Source organism: Bison bison, unplaced genomic scaffold (assembly GCF_000754665.1).
Source record: "Bison bison bison isolate TAMUID 2011002044 unplaced genomic scaffold, Bison_UMD1.0 scf7180017864472, whole genome shotgun sequence".
NCBI classification, from domain to species: Eukaryota; Metazoa; Chordata; class Mammalia; order Artiodactyla; family Bovidae; genus Bison; species Bison bison.
Genome location: NW_011495033.1, coordinates 14,557,472 through 14,573,923, shown reverse-complemented (window position 1 = coordinate 14,573,923; position 16,452 = coordinate 14,557,472). Strand labels below are relative to the sequence as shown.

At 44.0% G+C, this 16,452-nt stretch overlaps 1 protein-coding gene and 1 pseudogene across 1 annotated transcript in view; both read right to left on the bottom strand.

Moving 5' to 3' along the window:
- Window positions 1–620: 620 nt before the first annotated feature.
- On the bottom strand, window positions 621–898 carry LOC105004098 (annotated as a pseudogene).
- A 1,473-nt stretch (window positions 899–2,371) lies between these two features.
- Window positions 2,372–16,452, bottom strand: part of TEX14 (testis expressed 14) — a 59,033-nt gene continuing 44,952 nt past the window's right edge. Inside the window, exons 24-31 of the mRNA XM_010861629.1 lie at window positions 15,363–15,459; window positions 13,958–14,032; window positions 11,016–11,093; window positions 9,967–10,066; window positions 6,335–6,427; window positions 4,317–4,426; window positions 3,053–3,104; window positions 2,372–2,634 (exon numbers count right to left, since the gene is read on the bottom strand). Of these exons, the coding sequence (XP_010859931.1) occupies window positions 2,598–2,634; window positions 3,053–3,104; window positions 4,317–4,426; window positions 6,335–6,427; window positions 9,967–10,066; window positions 11,016–11,093; window positions 13,958–14,032; window positions 15,363–15,459 (642 nt within the window). The 3' untranslated portion in view covers window positions 2,372–2,597. The remainder of the gene's footprint in view (window positions 2,635–3,052; window positions 3,105–4,316; window positions 4,427–6,334; window positions 6,428–9,966; window positions 10,067–11,015; window positions 11,094–13,957; window positions 14,033–15,362; window positions 15,460–16,452) is intronic.

The following is a 16,452-nucleotide window of genomic DNA, read 5'->3' as shown; positions in this document are numbered from 1 at the left end:
CGACTGTTTCCTTGCTTTTATTTATTTTTTTTGTAGGTAAACTTGAGTTTATTAAATGTCAAAAACATTTGATTTTTTTCAACCATTTAAAAATTCATACCTTTAGTTCACAGACCATACAAAAACAGGCAGGAGATCAGTTTGCCAAACCCTGGTTCACATCATAGAATAGCATATAAACATGCTTTTTATGGGACTTTCCTGGCAGCCAAGTGGGTTCAATCCCTGGTTGGGGAACTAAGATACTGCATGTCTAGTGGCAAGCACCCCTCCCCACCACGGTTTATTTTAAAAAGGTGCTGCCTTCAGGTACAAGGATGACACATACGTGTACTTCCTATAACAGTAGGTGTAAGAGCTGCTAGTTATAGGGAACAATAAGACAACAAAACTTTTAAAAGCCGGTTCCTATTTTACTAGCTGTACTTCTAAGTACTTGGTAGCTAGAGAACATTTCTATCATTGGACAGGCCCATGTCCTAACTGACAGTATTTATTCAGTATGTCATCACAAACCATATAATACAATAACAATTCCAACGTTTCATATTTATTACTGGGTCTCAGACTGATAGTGAGGAAATAACATCAGGAGCCAAGCATTACAGTAGTGATGTTCTCATTGTGATTTGGCTGCTTAAAAAAGTGGTCTTAACATGTGTGCCACACATGTTAAGACCACTTCTTATAGACCCAGCTTGCTTCTTATAGACCCAGCTTGGTTCTTCTCCAATGTCTTCTCTTGGAGTTGTACCTGATTTTATTGCCAGTTTTCATTCCAATCCATTGAGGAATGGGACGATTCTGCTTTTGTTTCTTGGCCAGGAATCGCTTGATCCTGAAAGTCTTGTGAGAAGACATGGTGAGGAGAGAACTCAACCGCACATAGGATGGCGGAGAAGAGAGTGTTTCCTTGCTTTTAAACGTTCATATTAACTTGTACCTTCCGGTTTTATTTGTGTAGGGTAAAATTTGAGGGAGCTAAGAACTGTATTGAATATGACCATCCACAACAGGAACTATCCAGTTTTCACAAACAAAAGATCTACTACTTACAAATAAAATGTTAGCTGGCTAGCACTGTACAAGAGGCTAAATTAGAGAAAATACTGTGATCTTTCTTACCATAGTTTCATTCTTCTGAGACACTAAGGATGTGAGGTACACAAACTGAAATACAGAGATGATGTTTGTTCACTTAAAGAGTTCAAAATATCTTGGGCTTTTATTCCTGCCTATACTTTTATCATGTAAGTCAATTATAGCTGGAGTGGGAATATGGCAATTCTGGCAAAGAGGAGGGCCACATTTCTATAATAAAACACGGATGGGGTCCCTGATGGTCCAATGGTTAAGAATCCACCTTGCAATGCAGGGGACGCAGGTTTGATCCCTGGTCAGGGAACTAGGACCCCACAGGCTGAGGCGCTACTAAGCCTGTGCCCACAGCTGCTGAGCCCTCACGCTCTGGAGCCCGTGCTCTGCAACAAAAGACCCCGTGTCCACAACAAAAGATGCCACATGACGAAACAAAGATCCCATGGGACGCAACTAAGACCTGATGCAAATAAATAAATAAAACTTAAAAAAAAAAAAAAAAGCATGGATAAGTGGTGCGCATTTGTATGTTGGGTTGTGGTTGCTGTTTAGTTGCCAAGTTGTATCCAACTCTTTTGTGACCCCATGGACTGTAGCCTGCCAGGCTCTTCTGTCCATAGGGTTTTCCAGACAAGAATACTGGAGTGGGTTGCCATTTCCTCCTTCAGGGGATATTCTCAACCCAGGGATTAAACCTGAATCTCCTGCAGTGGAGGCAGATTCTTTACCACTGAGCCACCTGGGAAGCCCATGATAGATGGTAGCAATAGTTAATTATTTGTCAAATTTTATAACAGAAATTAAAACTTCTTTGGCTGGCAGTTCCTTTCTCAATAACTAAAATATAGAAATATATCTTACAGGGCTTTGCTGGTGGCTCAGTGGTAAAGAACCTGTCTGCCAGTGCAGGAGGCATAGGTTTGAACCCTGGTCTGAGAAGATCCCACTTGCTGCAGAGCAACTAAGCCCGTGCGCCATGACTACTGAGCCTGCGCGACTAGAGCCCACACTCTACAAGAGAAGCCATCACAGTGAGAAATCTGAGCACTCGGAGAGTAGTCTCCGCTCACCACAGGTAGGGGAAGCCCGCAGCAACGAAGACCTAGCAGAGCCAAAAATAAATAAATAAATAAACAATTTTTAAAGAAGAAATATATCTTACAAGTGAAATTTAACTGGTATTAAAAGGAAACGTTTTATTAGATATAACATGAATTTAAAGTTTTTGGAAATCTGTATCAAAAAAACCAAATGCCATTCGGGGCACAATGAGAAAGTTTTACAATCAAAACACCTTTTACTTTTCAGAAATCTGGCTGAAAACAAATGGTTAAATGTGCTGCAAACAAACAAGCCATTCTGTCTATAATGGAAGCTGAACAAAGTGTGAGCTGCAGACCCACTGCCCTAATAGTGACCGCAGCAGACGAGGGAAGAAGGGAGCTCACGAGCAGGGCACTCAGACTCAGGCCAGGAGTCCACCTAGAGTCCACTTCCGGTCAGTCTGACAAGTCACTCTGATCCAACACGATTATCCTGAATGAAAAAAGGGAGTTTCAAGTTGGTGTGTATGCTTTTTAAAGACACAAACAATAGCCTCTTTCTATTCAACTGAATTCAAGGGAAAGAAACTTTGATCTTTATCATCAAAAGAGCTTATGATAAACTAGTGTGTCCTGGAAATGCGAAATGCCCGCAAAGCAAGGGACAGCAGCGTCTTCTGTGCTCCCTCCACCCAGAACCTTCTTGTGCTGACTGCCAATTCCGTAATCCAAGTTGGCATGTTTCCCCTTCTGTTTTAATTAATTTTAAACATTAGCATTTCAAAACTGAGCAACTCTGAATTCAAGCCTTTGTCATTAATGTTTATTTAGATACTGGTAAATGTTTAAAGTCTGTTCGTGTTGTCTGTAAACAGTGGGCTCTGACTTACAAACATCTGGTATCTCATTACCTGGATGGTTCAGACCAACCCAGTCGCTTCCAAAAACAGGGTTTTAGTTCCTCTTGATGAAATATAGGAGGAAGAAAAAACAACTTGATTATTCTTTGGATCAAAGGATGCCAGCGTTCAGAAGTCCCACTAGTACTCTCTCCAGTTTAGGGTGGACTGTTTTACCTCCAACAACTGTTTGCTTCTACAGAGATGAAATATGTCTAAAAACAATTACTGGGCTTCCACTCCTAATATCCTACAGCTCCCTGTCATATCAACACATACCAATAATGCTAATTTCACAGGGTCCCTCCATCATGTTCTCAGTGAATTCAGTACTAGCTAAATGCTCACACAGTCAGGGTCCTGGAGGAAACAGAATGTATCCCCAGGCCCTTTCATGAAGTGCCTGCTTACAGAGGTGTTGGAGTTAAGGGTGCAAACAAGGGATGGCAAAGCATCCAGTGACCAGCAGCAGTGGGAAGCCTTGTCACCCCTAAGTCTGAAGGGGCTGGGGAGAGCAGCGGCAGGGCAGGACAGTTACTGGGACCCCGTGCAAGCCAGAAGTGGAAGGACGGGACAGAAGCTGTGGAGGGACACCATTTCCACACGGACACGAGGCGCAGAGGCCGTAGTCAGGCGGGCAAGTAACATCCAGCTACTCGTCAGCCCTCTGATCTGCGAGGGCCTCTCACTGGCCAACAGGGAGCCGGCTGACCAGCAAGCCCAGCAGATTCAGTTCATACAGGTCAGAGGGAGAATGAGAATGGACTGGGGAAGGGATGAAAGAGGTACCAGGTGATCTCAAAGAATTAATGACCGTAACTTCCTGAGTAGGAGGATCTTAAATGTAGGAAGGCACCATTTGCAGATGGTCCCTTAGAGCTCTATCAAAAGTTTTGAAATTAAGGTTAATTTATATTTCTCACATTACTTGTAGGCACCAGTTAAATTCCACAATTTATGATTTCTTATTGGATTCTTATTTAGCCTCTCCGTGAGATAAATCTAGAACTTTTTTGAAGATACATTAGGAGCAAAACATCTTTCCAGACAGTATATGTGGATGATGAGACTAGCTGAAGACTTGATTTAGAAATAAAATTGGATGTCATTACTGTTTTGTGATGAAGACATAATTGGCAATTAATAGAAAACCTGGGCTGAACTATAGGGGCAAAGTGTAGGAGGACTGTATACAGCATCTGGGAAATATTTGTAAATAACTCTGATGCTCACTGAAGCCCAAGGACTCCGGGTTACATTATAATGACCTTCACACCTTCTTCAGAAGTCCCTAAAAAGCTCTCCGGTTTCCTTTTCTCTGGCTTCGTGCTTTCTTCCCCCTTCCGCTTCTTTTCACCAACTTCTTGATCTTTGCTGCTTGCCTCCCTTCAATGACAATGATTTTGGTCATTAAATCATGTGCACAAAGGCCAGAGGGAGAAGACTGTGCTCCCAAGGAAATACAGCAATAGCTAGCACTAATTGTGTGGGTTCCCTCTGTGTCCAAGTGCTGTAATGTATATTAACTCATTTAATTCTCATCACAACTGTGTAAAGTAGTACAGCGGTGAGAAAACTGAGGTACAAAGAGGTTGAATTACATGCCCAGTACGTCCTAGAGCTGAGGTCAACCCAGAAAGTCTGACTCAGGACTCTGCTCTCAACCACTAGGCTATATCGTCTCAAAGGAAACAAACATTTCATTTATGTTGTAACTGATGTCCTTTTTACAACCACATATATTTTGTTACCTTATCTTCATTTCCTGAAACTCTCAAGTGAAATATCTAATTGCAGGATCTAACAATTGAAGACCACATCTGTCAGACTAGTAAGCAGAAACCATCTCCCCAACTCAGCTCTAAGTTCCCTAAGGGCAGAGATCTCCTATGGCTCTGCACCTCAAGAGCTCAGAACAGATGATGGCAGAATCAAACTGATATAGTATAGGGACTTTTCTTGCTTTCACTTGGTGGATATTCAAAACAAAATATGCAAAGTGAGAGAGAAAGTAAAGCCAGCTAGGAAGAAAAGGATTTTTTTCTTCCTAACCTCTCATCACCAGTAGAATCACAGGCTCTAAAGTTGGAGGAGGTTATCTCTTACCTCCGTCCAGATGCCCTGGACCAGAGTCATCCCCCTTATGCCTGGGTGGGAGGGGCTGCTGTTAAAGTAAAGGCAGCTGTTTTCTCTTTCTGATTGCTGTGGCTACTAGAAAACTTGTACTTTATTGAATAAACATCTTTTGCTCTGCAGTTTCTAGTCAGTAGCTCTGTCCTTCGGGGCAGAGGAGAGTGAGCTGACTCTGTTCGCTTTACAGTATTTTGGGTATTTGGGAACAGCTATCTAATTCTCTATCCCATATGCTTTTCTCAGACTGAGCCTCCCCAGCAACTTTAGCTGTTCTCATATGACAAGGTTTCCAGACATCTAGCTGTTCTGTGGCCACCATCTTCTGTTTGTGACTGTCCCTTTTAAAATATGACACCCCACCAGGAGCCCCACAGTGACCAGAGTTCGAGGAGCTCTAGGAGCCTCTAGCCAGTCTGAGACGTCACCTTGATCTGGACAGTACATTTTCTGCCTGTTCAGTGTTAGTGCAGCATAGACCTTTTTAGCAACCATATCAAACTGAGGTCTCAGGGAGTCCCTGTCCATGCCTTCTTCAAGGAGAATGTCTTGAATTCTTACCATGTCTCAAAATGCATGTTAAATGCTTGGCATATAAAAATAAGACGTATTTCCCATTTTCAATGAAATTACAGTTGAGTACGAGCTTCTGGTAAAAAAATTCTCTATTAGGTCAGCCCTCTCACATTCAATACTTTTGGATCCAAACGCTCACCTTCATCTTGCAGAGAAATTTAACATTCCCACCTGTCAAGATCATTTTGAATACACAGTCTATCACCCATCACATTACCATTCATCCTTAGACCGTGTTATCTAAAAATTTGATAAGCACGCATTTTCTGATTTAATTCAAATGACCGATGAAAATGTTGAAGGTGACAGGGCCAAGATACAGCAATTTTAGAGGCCTCTCTCTGTTCTGATATCAATCTGCTAGTCAGCATTGGGAGCACGGTAGGTGGCTGGAGGGAGAGGCGCAGGCAGGAGGTGGGGCCGGCTTATCTACAGTGACATAATACCCTGGCCAAACATTCATTCTCCAAGAAGTTGCTGTACTTTCTAAAGAAATAATAAAATCTGTTAAAAAAAAAAAAGCGCAAAACAAATCTCATCCCCCTTCCTGAGAAAGAAGGAAAGGATGCCCTGGTGGAGAACAAGAACCTTGCCGGGCCCTTGGGCAGATCTGGTAGCTGTGTGCTGTCCTCAGGGGGCTGCAGCCATCTCTCCAGGTCCTCGTCGAGTGTAGAGTGAGCTCTGTCCAAGGCAAAGGAAGAGAATGAGACAGCGACCACTCCCCCTCTCCCCTGACAAGGAGACATGCCCTCTAGAGCAGGAAAGGACCTTCACACTGCACACATGAGAAAACGAGAGCTCGGTGAGACCGCACTGAGCTGTGGAGGTCACTGAGAGCCCATGTAAATGCGCACCAGGACCCTCCTTCAGGCTCTTGACAAAAAGCCTCAGCCCCGGGACTTCCCTGTTACCGGTACAGTGGTTATGCCACCTACCTGCCTCAAACCTGATCTTAGACCTCCAGCCTCCAGAACAGTGAGAAATAAATTTCTGTTGTTTATAAGCACACACAGGCTTCCCAGCTGGAACTAGTGGTAAAGAACCTGTCTGCCAATGCCAGAGACGTAAGAGACACGGGTTTGATCCCTGGGTCGGGAGGATCTCACGGAGGAAGGCATGGCAGCCCAGTCCAGTACTCTTGCCTGGAAAATCCCACGGACAGAGGAGCCTCTGCGGGGCTACAGTCCATAGGGTCACAGAGTCGGACACGACTGAAGCAACTCAGCAGGCACTCACAAGCATAAGTACAGACACAGAAAAGAATCCACCTGCCAATGCAGGGGACACAGGTTCGATCCCTGGTCCGAGAAGATCCCATATGCCACAGAGCAACTAAACCCACGCACCTCAACTACTGAAGCCCACACACCTGAACCTGTGCTCCACAACAAGAGAAGCCACGGCAGTAAGAAGCCTGAGCACCACAAAGAGTAGCCCCTGCTCCCGCAACCAGAGAGAGCCTGTGCGCACAGCAACGAATATCCAGTGTAGCCAAAAATAAATTATTTTTTTTTTAAAGCCTCAGCACCCACAATATCACTGCCTCCCAAAGTGCAATCTAGACTCTGTCTCAATTCTAGGTCATTACGTCAACTTCCACCTGAGGCTAGAACTGCACACTCATTCCAGCAAGTTTTCCAGATTAAGAACTGCCTCTGAGGCTACAGGATGAGGATAATGTGTTTTCAGAGGCCTGAAAAGTCCCAACTGTCTGAAAAAAATATCTTCCACTCTGGCTTGGTGCAGGACTGAGATGACTGAGCAGCTGTGGCCATCTACCTGTGGCCAGCACAGCCAGCCCTTCGGGAAAAGGAGGAGGCAGTGATAACAGTAGCTAACTTTTGATCATGTGCAAAGCAGTTTGTATTTGTATAACTGAATGTAACTCAGCCTTCTTGGGATACTCTCCTCTTGCCTTAAATAAAGGCATAGATTTTTACTGAAGATGCACTGGAGAGAAGGAATGAATGGAGTTACAGCAGACATCACAGACAAAAGCTTGCCTCCTCCTTTGCCTCTTTGTCTTCTCTGTCTCCCCACTCAAAAAAACCCTCTCCCTCCTTCCTCTCAGGTCCCAGGGCTCTGGTCTCCTCATAAGACCTTCCCATCCAGGTCTCTCTCTTTTCCTTCTTTGTAAAGAATAGTTTAGCCCCTGAAGAGTGTGACAGAAACGGGATTCACTACCCAAAAGTTGTTCATAACCCTCTCCTCCCTTACCTTCCTCTTCTATAGCAGCTGAAAGCTAAAAACTCAATTTCCAGTCTCCCTGGCAACCAAGGGTGGCCATGTGTCCTATCTGGCCAAGAAGATATCATCTGCTGAAAAGGGCTTCTAGGAAAATTTTTTTTGCTTTCTGGATAAACAAGCACAGAGTGGGCTAGACTCTTGCCCTCCCCTCTTATTTCTGCCTGGAATGGGCACAGAAGCCACCTTGTCCAAAAGCTGACAAGTCTGAAAACAAAAGCCAACATGCTATGTCTGGCAGAGCAGAAAGATCAGAAGAGCCTAAGTCTCCAGAGGCATCGCTGATTCTACATCAGCCAAGCCCTGCCAACCGCTGGTGAGACAAAATCATCTAAACAGGAGTGGTATTTTTAAGTGTATTTTTCTAATGTTTGCAGCTGAAAGTATTCTGCATGGCTTCCCCAGGTATCTGCTGGGCCAGGAGGAGACTGAGGCAAGTGGTGTTAAGTGCAGATTCATAGCCTCTCTTCCTTTAAAATGTAAATATTCTGTTCATCAAAATATGGTTTTTTTTTTTTTTGCATTAGTATTGATTTTTACAAATACGGCATTAAAATAGTACTTTCTTGACTTCTGAGTTTCTTGGTGCCTCCTTCAATTTTGTCCCCATGGAGGGTGTCGCCTTCACCTCCCCCCAGTCCTGGCCCTGAGTTTGGGACAAAGTTTGACAGCTTGGACAAAGCTAGAGAAGTTGAGCTGAGGTGGTTTACCTTGTAATGTAGGTTCAAGGAGAGCTCCAAGTCAAGAACAGAATTGGGTCCCTTGAGGGAAACTTGTGTTTTTAGACTGAACTGTCTGGATCACTGCCCCCATCTTTTCTTATTTGGCTAGGAAGACCTAAAAATTCTCTTTAACTAAATGTTTTGAAAGAAATTGAAACCTATGTTTGCCTCACAAAATGAAGTAAAAACCAAAACAAAAAACAACTTGACGAGGAAAAAAAAACCAAATAATCCTATTTTAAAACTGGGCAATTTCTCCAAAGAAGATACATAAATGGCCATCCACATTCAAAAAGATGCTCAACATCACTAATCATTAGAGAAATGCAAATCAAAACCACAATAAGATACCACCTCACACCCATTAGGATGGCTACTAACAAAAGAATAATAATAATAAAGCAATTATCCTCCAATTAACAATAAATTATAAAAAAGATAATAAGTATTGGTAAGGATGTAGAGAAACTGGTACCCTTTTGCACTGTTTGTGGGAATGTAAAATGGTGCAGCTGCTGCAGAAAACGGGATGGCATTTCCTCAAAAAAATAAAAATAGATTTATCATATGATCCAGCAATACCACTCCTGCATATATATATATCCAAAAGAAACGAAAGCAGGGCGTCTTGAAAAGGTATTTGTATACTCACATTTGCAGCAGCATTACTCACGACAGTGAAAAGGTGGAAGCAACCTAGTATCCACCAGCAGATGAGTGGATAAACAAAATGTGATACACGTACACACCCTCTCAATGGAATTCAGTCTTAAGAAGAAAGGAAATTCTGACATGCTACATGGATGAACCTTGAGGACACTGTGCTAAGTGAAATAAGCCAGTGACAAGACAACGACGGCATGATTTCACCTCCAGGAGGTATCAAGAGTGGTCCAACTCAGAGAAAGAGAGTAGAACTGTGGTTGCTAGGGAATGAGGGGAGGAGGAAATGGGGAGTTGTTGTTTAATGGGTACAGAGTTTCAGTTTTGCAGGATGAAAAAGATCAGCTGCACAACACTGTGAACATACTTAGCACTACTGAATTGTACACTTCAAATGTTTATGCTGTATGTATTTTACCACAATTAAAAACTTGGTAAAAAAAAAAAAAACTTTTAGGAATAGGGGCTATAAGGATAACATGAAAAAAAGACCCTTTTTTCATAATTTGTCAATATCAGAAGAAAAACTAACATAAATTAACACTACAGTTTTCTAAACCCTTAAAAAAAAAATCTAGCTTTTTCTGTTACCTCTCTGTGTCCTCTTCTAGATCCTGGGTTTCTTTGGTCCAAAGCATACTGCTGTCTTCTTTATTACTGTGAGTTTCTTGTTCTTCTAAATGCCTTTGATCTAGAAACAGTTGAAAGACTTTATTAGAGCAAAAAAAGTTTTTTTGAGAAAACCTGCCTTAAAATGGAGTGCAAAAAAATGAAGGCTAATCAGTGGACCCTGAAGTCTACAAAGCACGAGTTCCCTTCTGCCCAGAAGAGCAGGGGGCCAGGTGGCAATCTGCAGGGTGCCCGTATCCACAGCAGCTGCTTTGGAGGTCTGGGGAGCTCTCTGCCAGGTGAAACTACAGGAAAGCGTTCCTGTGCCAAGGCTCAAGAGAGACAGAGGAAAGAAATGGCACATAAAAGAGGCCGCAAGAGACCCAGAAAACAAGTTGTACAGATTTATTTCGGGGGACCACCCTCTTCCCACTTGTTAGATGTTTCCATATTGAAGCCAGGGAAAGAATTTGGGTGGGGAAGGGTAGAGCCCTTTAGTGTATGCCAGGCATTTTACATATGCTTTCCCATTTCATCCTGCCAGAAGTTCTATGAGAGGAAGGAGACTAACGCTTGCTAACTATCTTACAACGTACCAGGCACTGTGCATGAACACCATTAGGTGGAGTTATCACTCTCGTTTGACAAATGAGGATAACTGAGGCTCAGGGATATAAAACAGTTTGTCAGACCAAAATAAGCCATGGAGTCAGAACTGAAGTGGAGTGTGCCTGACTTCAAAGTCCACACCCCCAGGTGTACCACTATGCTGCCAAGGACAGTTACAGCAAAACCTGGTGAAAAGATCATATCCAATTCTTTGCGACCCCGTGGACTGCAGCCTGCCAGGCTCCTCTGTCCATGGGACTCTCCAGGCAAGAATGCTAGAGTAGGTTGCCATTTCCTCCTCCAGCGTATCTTCTTGACTCAGGGATCAAACCAACAACTTCTGTGTCCCCTGCATTGGCAGGTGGATTCTTTACCACTGAGCCACCTGAGCAGCCCGAAAAAGATCTGAGGATCTGGCTTACCATTTGCAGTGCTGCCCGGACGACTTGCTGTGTTCTCATCCAAGGCTGTGGATGAGACCTGCTGCCCCTTCAGGTGCTCTGTCACAACATAAAACAGATCTGCATGTCACGTCATCCTCTGGGGTAGTGGTTCTCAAAGAGTAGCTCTCAGACCCACAGCCTCAGTATCAACTGAGAACTTGTTATATATGCAGATTCTCAGGCCTCACCTCAGACTACTGAATCAGAAACTCTGCGGGTGTGGATGTTTTACCTAGCCCTCCAGATGAGTCTGATGCCTAATGGCACTTGAGAACCACTGTATTCAATCCCATGTAACACTAAACACAAACGTAAAAATGATGATCATGATAGGTAGCACTTGCAGAGCAGGTACTATTTCCAATCTGTATACATTAATTCAAGATTCCTTCCTGCATGCATGCTTAATCGTGTCCAACTCTGTGTGACCCCATGGACTATATAGCCTGCCAGGCTCCTTGGTCCATGGAATTTTCCAGACAAGAATACTAGAGTGGGCTGCCATTTCCTACTCCAAGGGAGCTTCCCAACACAGGAACTGAACTCGTGTCTCTTACGTCTACCTACATTGACAGGCGGGTTCTTTACCACTAGAACTGCTAATCTCCTTAATTCAAGATTAATATATTGAATTAATCTTCACAACAACCCTATGAGATTGATCATATTATTGTTATTCCTGTTTGACAGATGAGCAAATTAAGGTAAAGAAAGGAAAAGAAATCCCAAAAGAGAGGGGATATATTATACCTATGGCTGATTCACGTTGAGGTTTGACAGAAAACAACAAAATTCTGTAAAGCAACTATCCTTCAATTAAAAAATAAATTAAAAGAAAGGTAAAGGAATTAGATAGTAATGTGATGGAATTAGGATTTGAGTACAGGCAGTCTAATTCTAAGGTTTATGCTCTTAATCTCTATTTTATATACTCTCGCAAAGAATATAATTTACAATTCCTAAAGAATTGACCACTAGACCAAGACAAGCATCTCCTAAACTCAGTATACTGCTTCACAAGTGTTAGGTCCTCCCTTTCCTCAAAGTGTTCCCCAGAGCCCAGCAGAGAGACAGCTGGGAGGCAGCACAGATGGGCCCCCAGGCTCACTGGCCCTGCTGTGTGTGGGCACAAGTTTCTCTCTTCTAGCAAGTCAGGAAGCAAGCCCTATCTGGCAGCTTCTGGGCACTAAGGGGCCCCATAAAGCTCATGTAATATAATCTGAAACTTAAAAATCCTTGTTATTGTTATCCTTGTTAAAGTAGTCCTTGCTGATCTTAGAGGATTCTAAATGACCCCCTGCTTGAGGCCCTGGACAGAAGCCTGGAGCTTTGCATAAGTGCCCTTCAAAGGAGCAGGTCACTCCCCACAGCTCTCCTGAGAGGAAATGATGACAATGATGATAAGCAATAATCAGGTAGGCACACCCATTATTAGGAGAAACTACTCAGGTGCCCTCTGCCGTTTATCTTTCTGGAAAATTACCGACCCATCTCAAAGTATAAGACATCGTCTAAAAACCTGGCCCAGAAAATTACCATAGGTGAAATGAGGGGGAGTTTCTGCAGAGCACACTGGGATACAGCAGTGCCAAGAGGCTGGGGCCCAGGAGGAAGCCTGTGACAGCTGCCGAGATGCGGGGGCGGTCCACATGCGGACAGCAGGGAGAGAGCAGGACCCAGAGGAAGGGCATCACTGAGGTCACACTGCACAGGAGCCTGCAACTGCCGTCCTCACCCATGGCCAGAAACCAGACGGCACCGAGAGCAGGACACGTGGGGGTGGCCGCTCCTCTCACCAGCAGCAGTTCCATTATTATATGAAGGACAGCAACTGGAGAGGAGGAATTTGCAAGGGTGCCATAGTGGGTTCCAGAGAACGAAAGCTGGAGTGGGGTGAGAGCCGAGAGCCTGAGCCCACAGCCCTGTGGCACTGGGGAGGGCTGTGGCGGGGCAACAAGGGTCTGTGACTGCAGAAAGAGAAAGACGCCAGGGAAGGTTCTGGCAGGTCTGACCGCCTTCACCCAAGTTCACAAGGCCAGCAGCCGGGGGTTAGGGGTTGGGCAGCCTAGACCATATCTGTCCACTGAGTCAGACCAGGTAAGTCCTCATTCACCTCTCTCTTCCTGATGAGACACCAGACTTCAGAGATCCTGAAAACCGAGAGATGCCCCTCAGGAGACCCCCTACTGGTCCTATACTAAGAACTGGACCATCAGAGGCCTGATGAAATGTACCCTCTGAGAGTGAGGTCAGCTAGGCTGTCAAGAAGAGAGCAGTCAGTCCTCCCTGCCTGGGGAAACAAAGCACCTGGCCCAAACGCTTCTAACACCTGCTCCGTTTACCCCAGCAGCACCTCAGCTGGGCAGGGCCCACGGGTCAGCTGCAACTAAAATTGAGTGGGTGTCCCTCAGTCTCTGCCTCAAATGAAAAATTCTGGTGTCATTAGATCTTGTGCCACTGACTTCCCTGCCCTCAGGAAAGGGATTCTTCCACAATGCCAATACTTTAAAATCTCCTGCTAATGGCAGAATGGAAAGCACAGGATGTTTTGGCCCGAGATGCCAGAATTCAGTAGCGCTGAAGTATAGCTAGTTTGGTTCAAAAGGGAGGTGAGAATTCCTTTAATAAAAGAAGTTCATCATGATAAACCACTTGGATGTTGTTATTCCCTCTTAGAATCACTACCGTAGACCCTTAAGGAACAACATGACCACAGACACAGGCCACATATGCTGGCCAGGCTTTAGTAGTAGTCTGAGGCCTATCATTGGAAAACTGCCCCCTCCTGAATCCTGTCCATCCAAGCAGACCTTCACAGGGCCTTCTGCACTAGTGCTCACACCTGAAACAAAGCCCCATACGTGGTCCGTGACCACAGCAAGCAGGGCCAGGAAGGATATTCTGCACTGTGCGTGCCTTACCGATTTCGTCAAGCAGCTCCTGAGACGGTGGTGGTAGCTCATCGATGTGATGTTGAGAGATGGCTTCTACGAGTTCTTAAGAAAGATAAAGGGAAAGTGACTGAACACCTTCCTGGACCTGAACTAGACTTGCTAGGCTTCCATACAGATTTGACTTAGAATTTCTCAAGGATGAAACAAGCCAAGACAAGGAGAAATCCTCTTACATGAACAGTCCTATTGAGACTTCATATGTGAATGGCTTTACGCTCGCTTTTCCTCTAAACCCTCTCCTACCTCCCTGCTCACCTCAGTACCACTTGACCTGTGGCCCTCTCCAAGGATCTTTGGGGTAGGTGAGGTATAAATTCTTACTAAAAGGCCAGGGGTCCAATTTGGACCAAGGCGGCTGGAGGAATAAAGAAGCTCCAGACCCGTCAAAATGAATAAAACACAAAGTGGGGGTCTTTCTGTGTAGATTACCCAGCCAGGGGATATGGGAGACCATACTTTGGACCTTCACCTAAGGGATCAATTGTAACAGTAACCAAGACCCCTCAGCACAGCTTGAAATAACTCTATTCCCTTGAGGGAAATTCTAAGACTTATACCAAAGACACAAGACAACAAGATTAGTGGAGCAAAGGCCTTAAGAGCGGTTAAAACTCTCAGACCCTTTGATCTGAAAATTGTCTTCTAAGACTCTATCCTAAAGAAAGACCAGAGGTTCAGATAAAGATTTCTGAAGAGCAAAAATTAGAAAACAACATGAATTTTCAATATGAAAGCACGGTTAGGCAACATATATAGAATGGACTAGTATGCAGTCTATACTTATGAATAATTTTTACTGTCAAGTGGAAATTCTAAAATATACCACTGAAGAAAAAGCAGCAGCCAGAGCTGATATACCATGTTAGCTATGCTAAATGTGTGTGTGTGTGTGTGTGTGTGTGTGTGTGTATAAATAAATAAATATATGGAGGGGTATAGGTCTAAAAACATAAAAAAGATAGGTACCAAAATAGTACAAGTTAAAAAATGATGCTAGAATGGTGGTAGTTTTCTCTTTTAAGTTCTTTGAAAAAAAATTATTTATTTGGCTGCACCAAATCTTAGTTGCAGCATGTGGGATATTTAGTTGCTGCATGCAAACACTCAGTTATGACACGTGGCATCTAGTTCCCTGACCAGGGATTGAGCCTGGGCCCCTACCTTGGGAGCGTCTTAGCTACTGGACCACCAGGGAAGTCCCTTAAGCTCTTCTTTAATCTCCAAGTTTTTGATAACAAGTATGTTTAATTTGTATAATAGGGGGAAATAGCAGTTTTGTTGAAACCTACTATAGCATCAAAGATGAGATGAAGGCTCTCTTAAATGGGCTTACTAATTATGAGCTTATATTTCAATACTGAACACAGGGTACCTTTCGGCAGGCTCCTTCTCTGAGTGGCACAGCGTGATGTGTCAGGCGCCTTAGCAATGCTGGAGGAACCAGCCCCAGTAAAGGCAGGCAATCTTTTCTATAAATAAGACATAAACGTGGTAATTTACACACACATTATTAAGCTAAAAAGGCATGTTAAGCTCAGTCATTTCCAAAATTAAGCTTGTGTATCATTCATGGACGAAGCCACTTGTTTTGTTGATCGAGTCAAACTCATTCAAATGTCACCTTCTCTTGGAAGCTTCCCACCCTTCTTTGCCTCCACAGCACTCAGTTTTTACTGAGTCCCTCTCACTAGGCTCTGAGCTCCTTCAGGGCAGGGACTTTTTTTATTCACTTTTGGATGCCTATTAGAGGGCCTGGCATAGTGCCTGGCCCTTAGAACCTGCCCTATTGACAGTACATTGAACAAAAGCATACAATTTTTAAATTCCCTACTTCAGAATGAGGCTTTTTGTGAGTCAAATGCCCAAAGAAGATGAGAGTGGTTTTTTCACTGAGGGCCAAACAAGTAATCAGTCTGCCCATAGAATGGTCTGTTTGTTGTTTATTCACTAAGTCATGTCCAGCTCTTTTGCAAATCCATGGACTGTAGCCCTCCAGGCTTCTCTGTCCATGGGATTGCCCAGGCAAGAATACTGGAGTGGGTTGCCATTTCCTTCTCTAAGGGATTTTCCTGACCCGGAGATCAAACTCGCATCGCCTGCATCAGCAGGTGGATTCTTTATCTTTGAGCCACCAGGGAAGCGACACTATGGTTAGACAACGGATTTTTAATGAGCAGTACCGAGTAAGGAACTTGTAGTTTTCCTGAAAGGACTACATGTGAAATATGAAGGAGAGCGAGAGGGAAACAAGCAAACAGCACGGGAAAGGGGAGGAAGCAAGGAGAAGGCACCAGTAAGTGTTTTTACTGCAGATTACTGGTTCAGGAACAAGGTACAGATCAATCAGAACTCTCTGAGAACTAACCAGAGGAGGCTTCAAGGAAGAAGCAGAATGTAAAATATGGTTAGACTGAAAGAACAGTGCAGATGAAGGTAGCATCATAAGCTATGGCAGAGGCTGG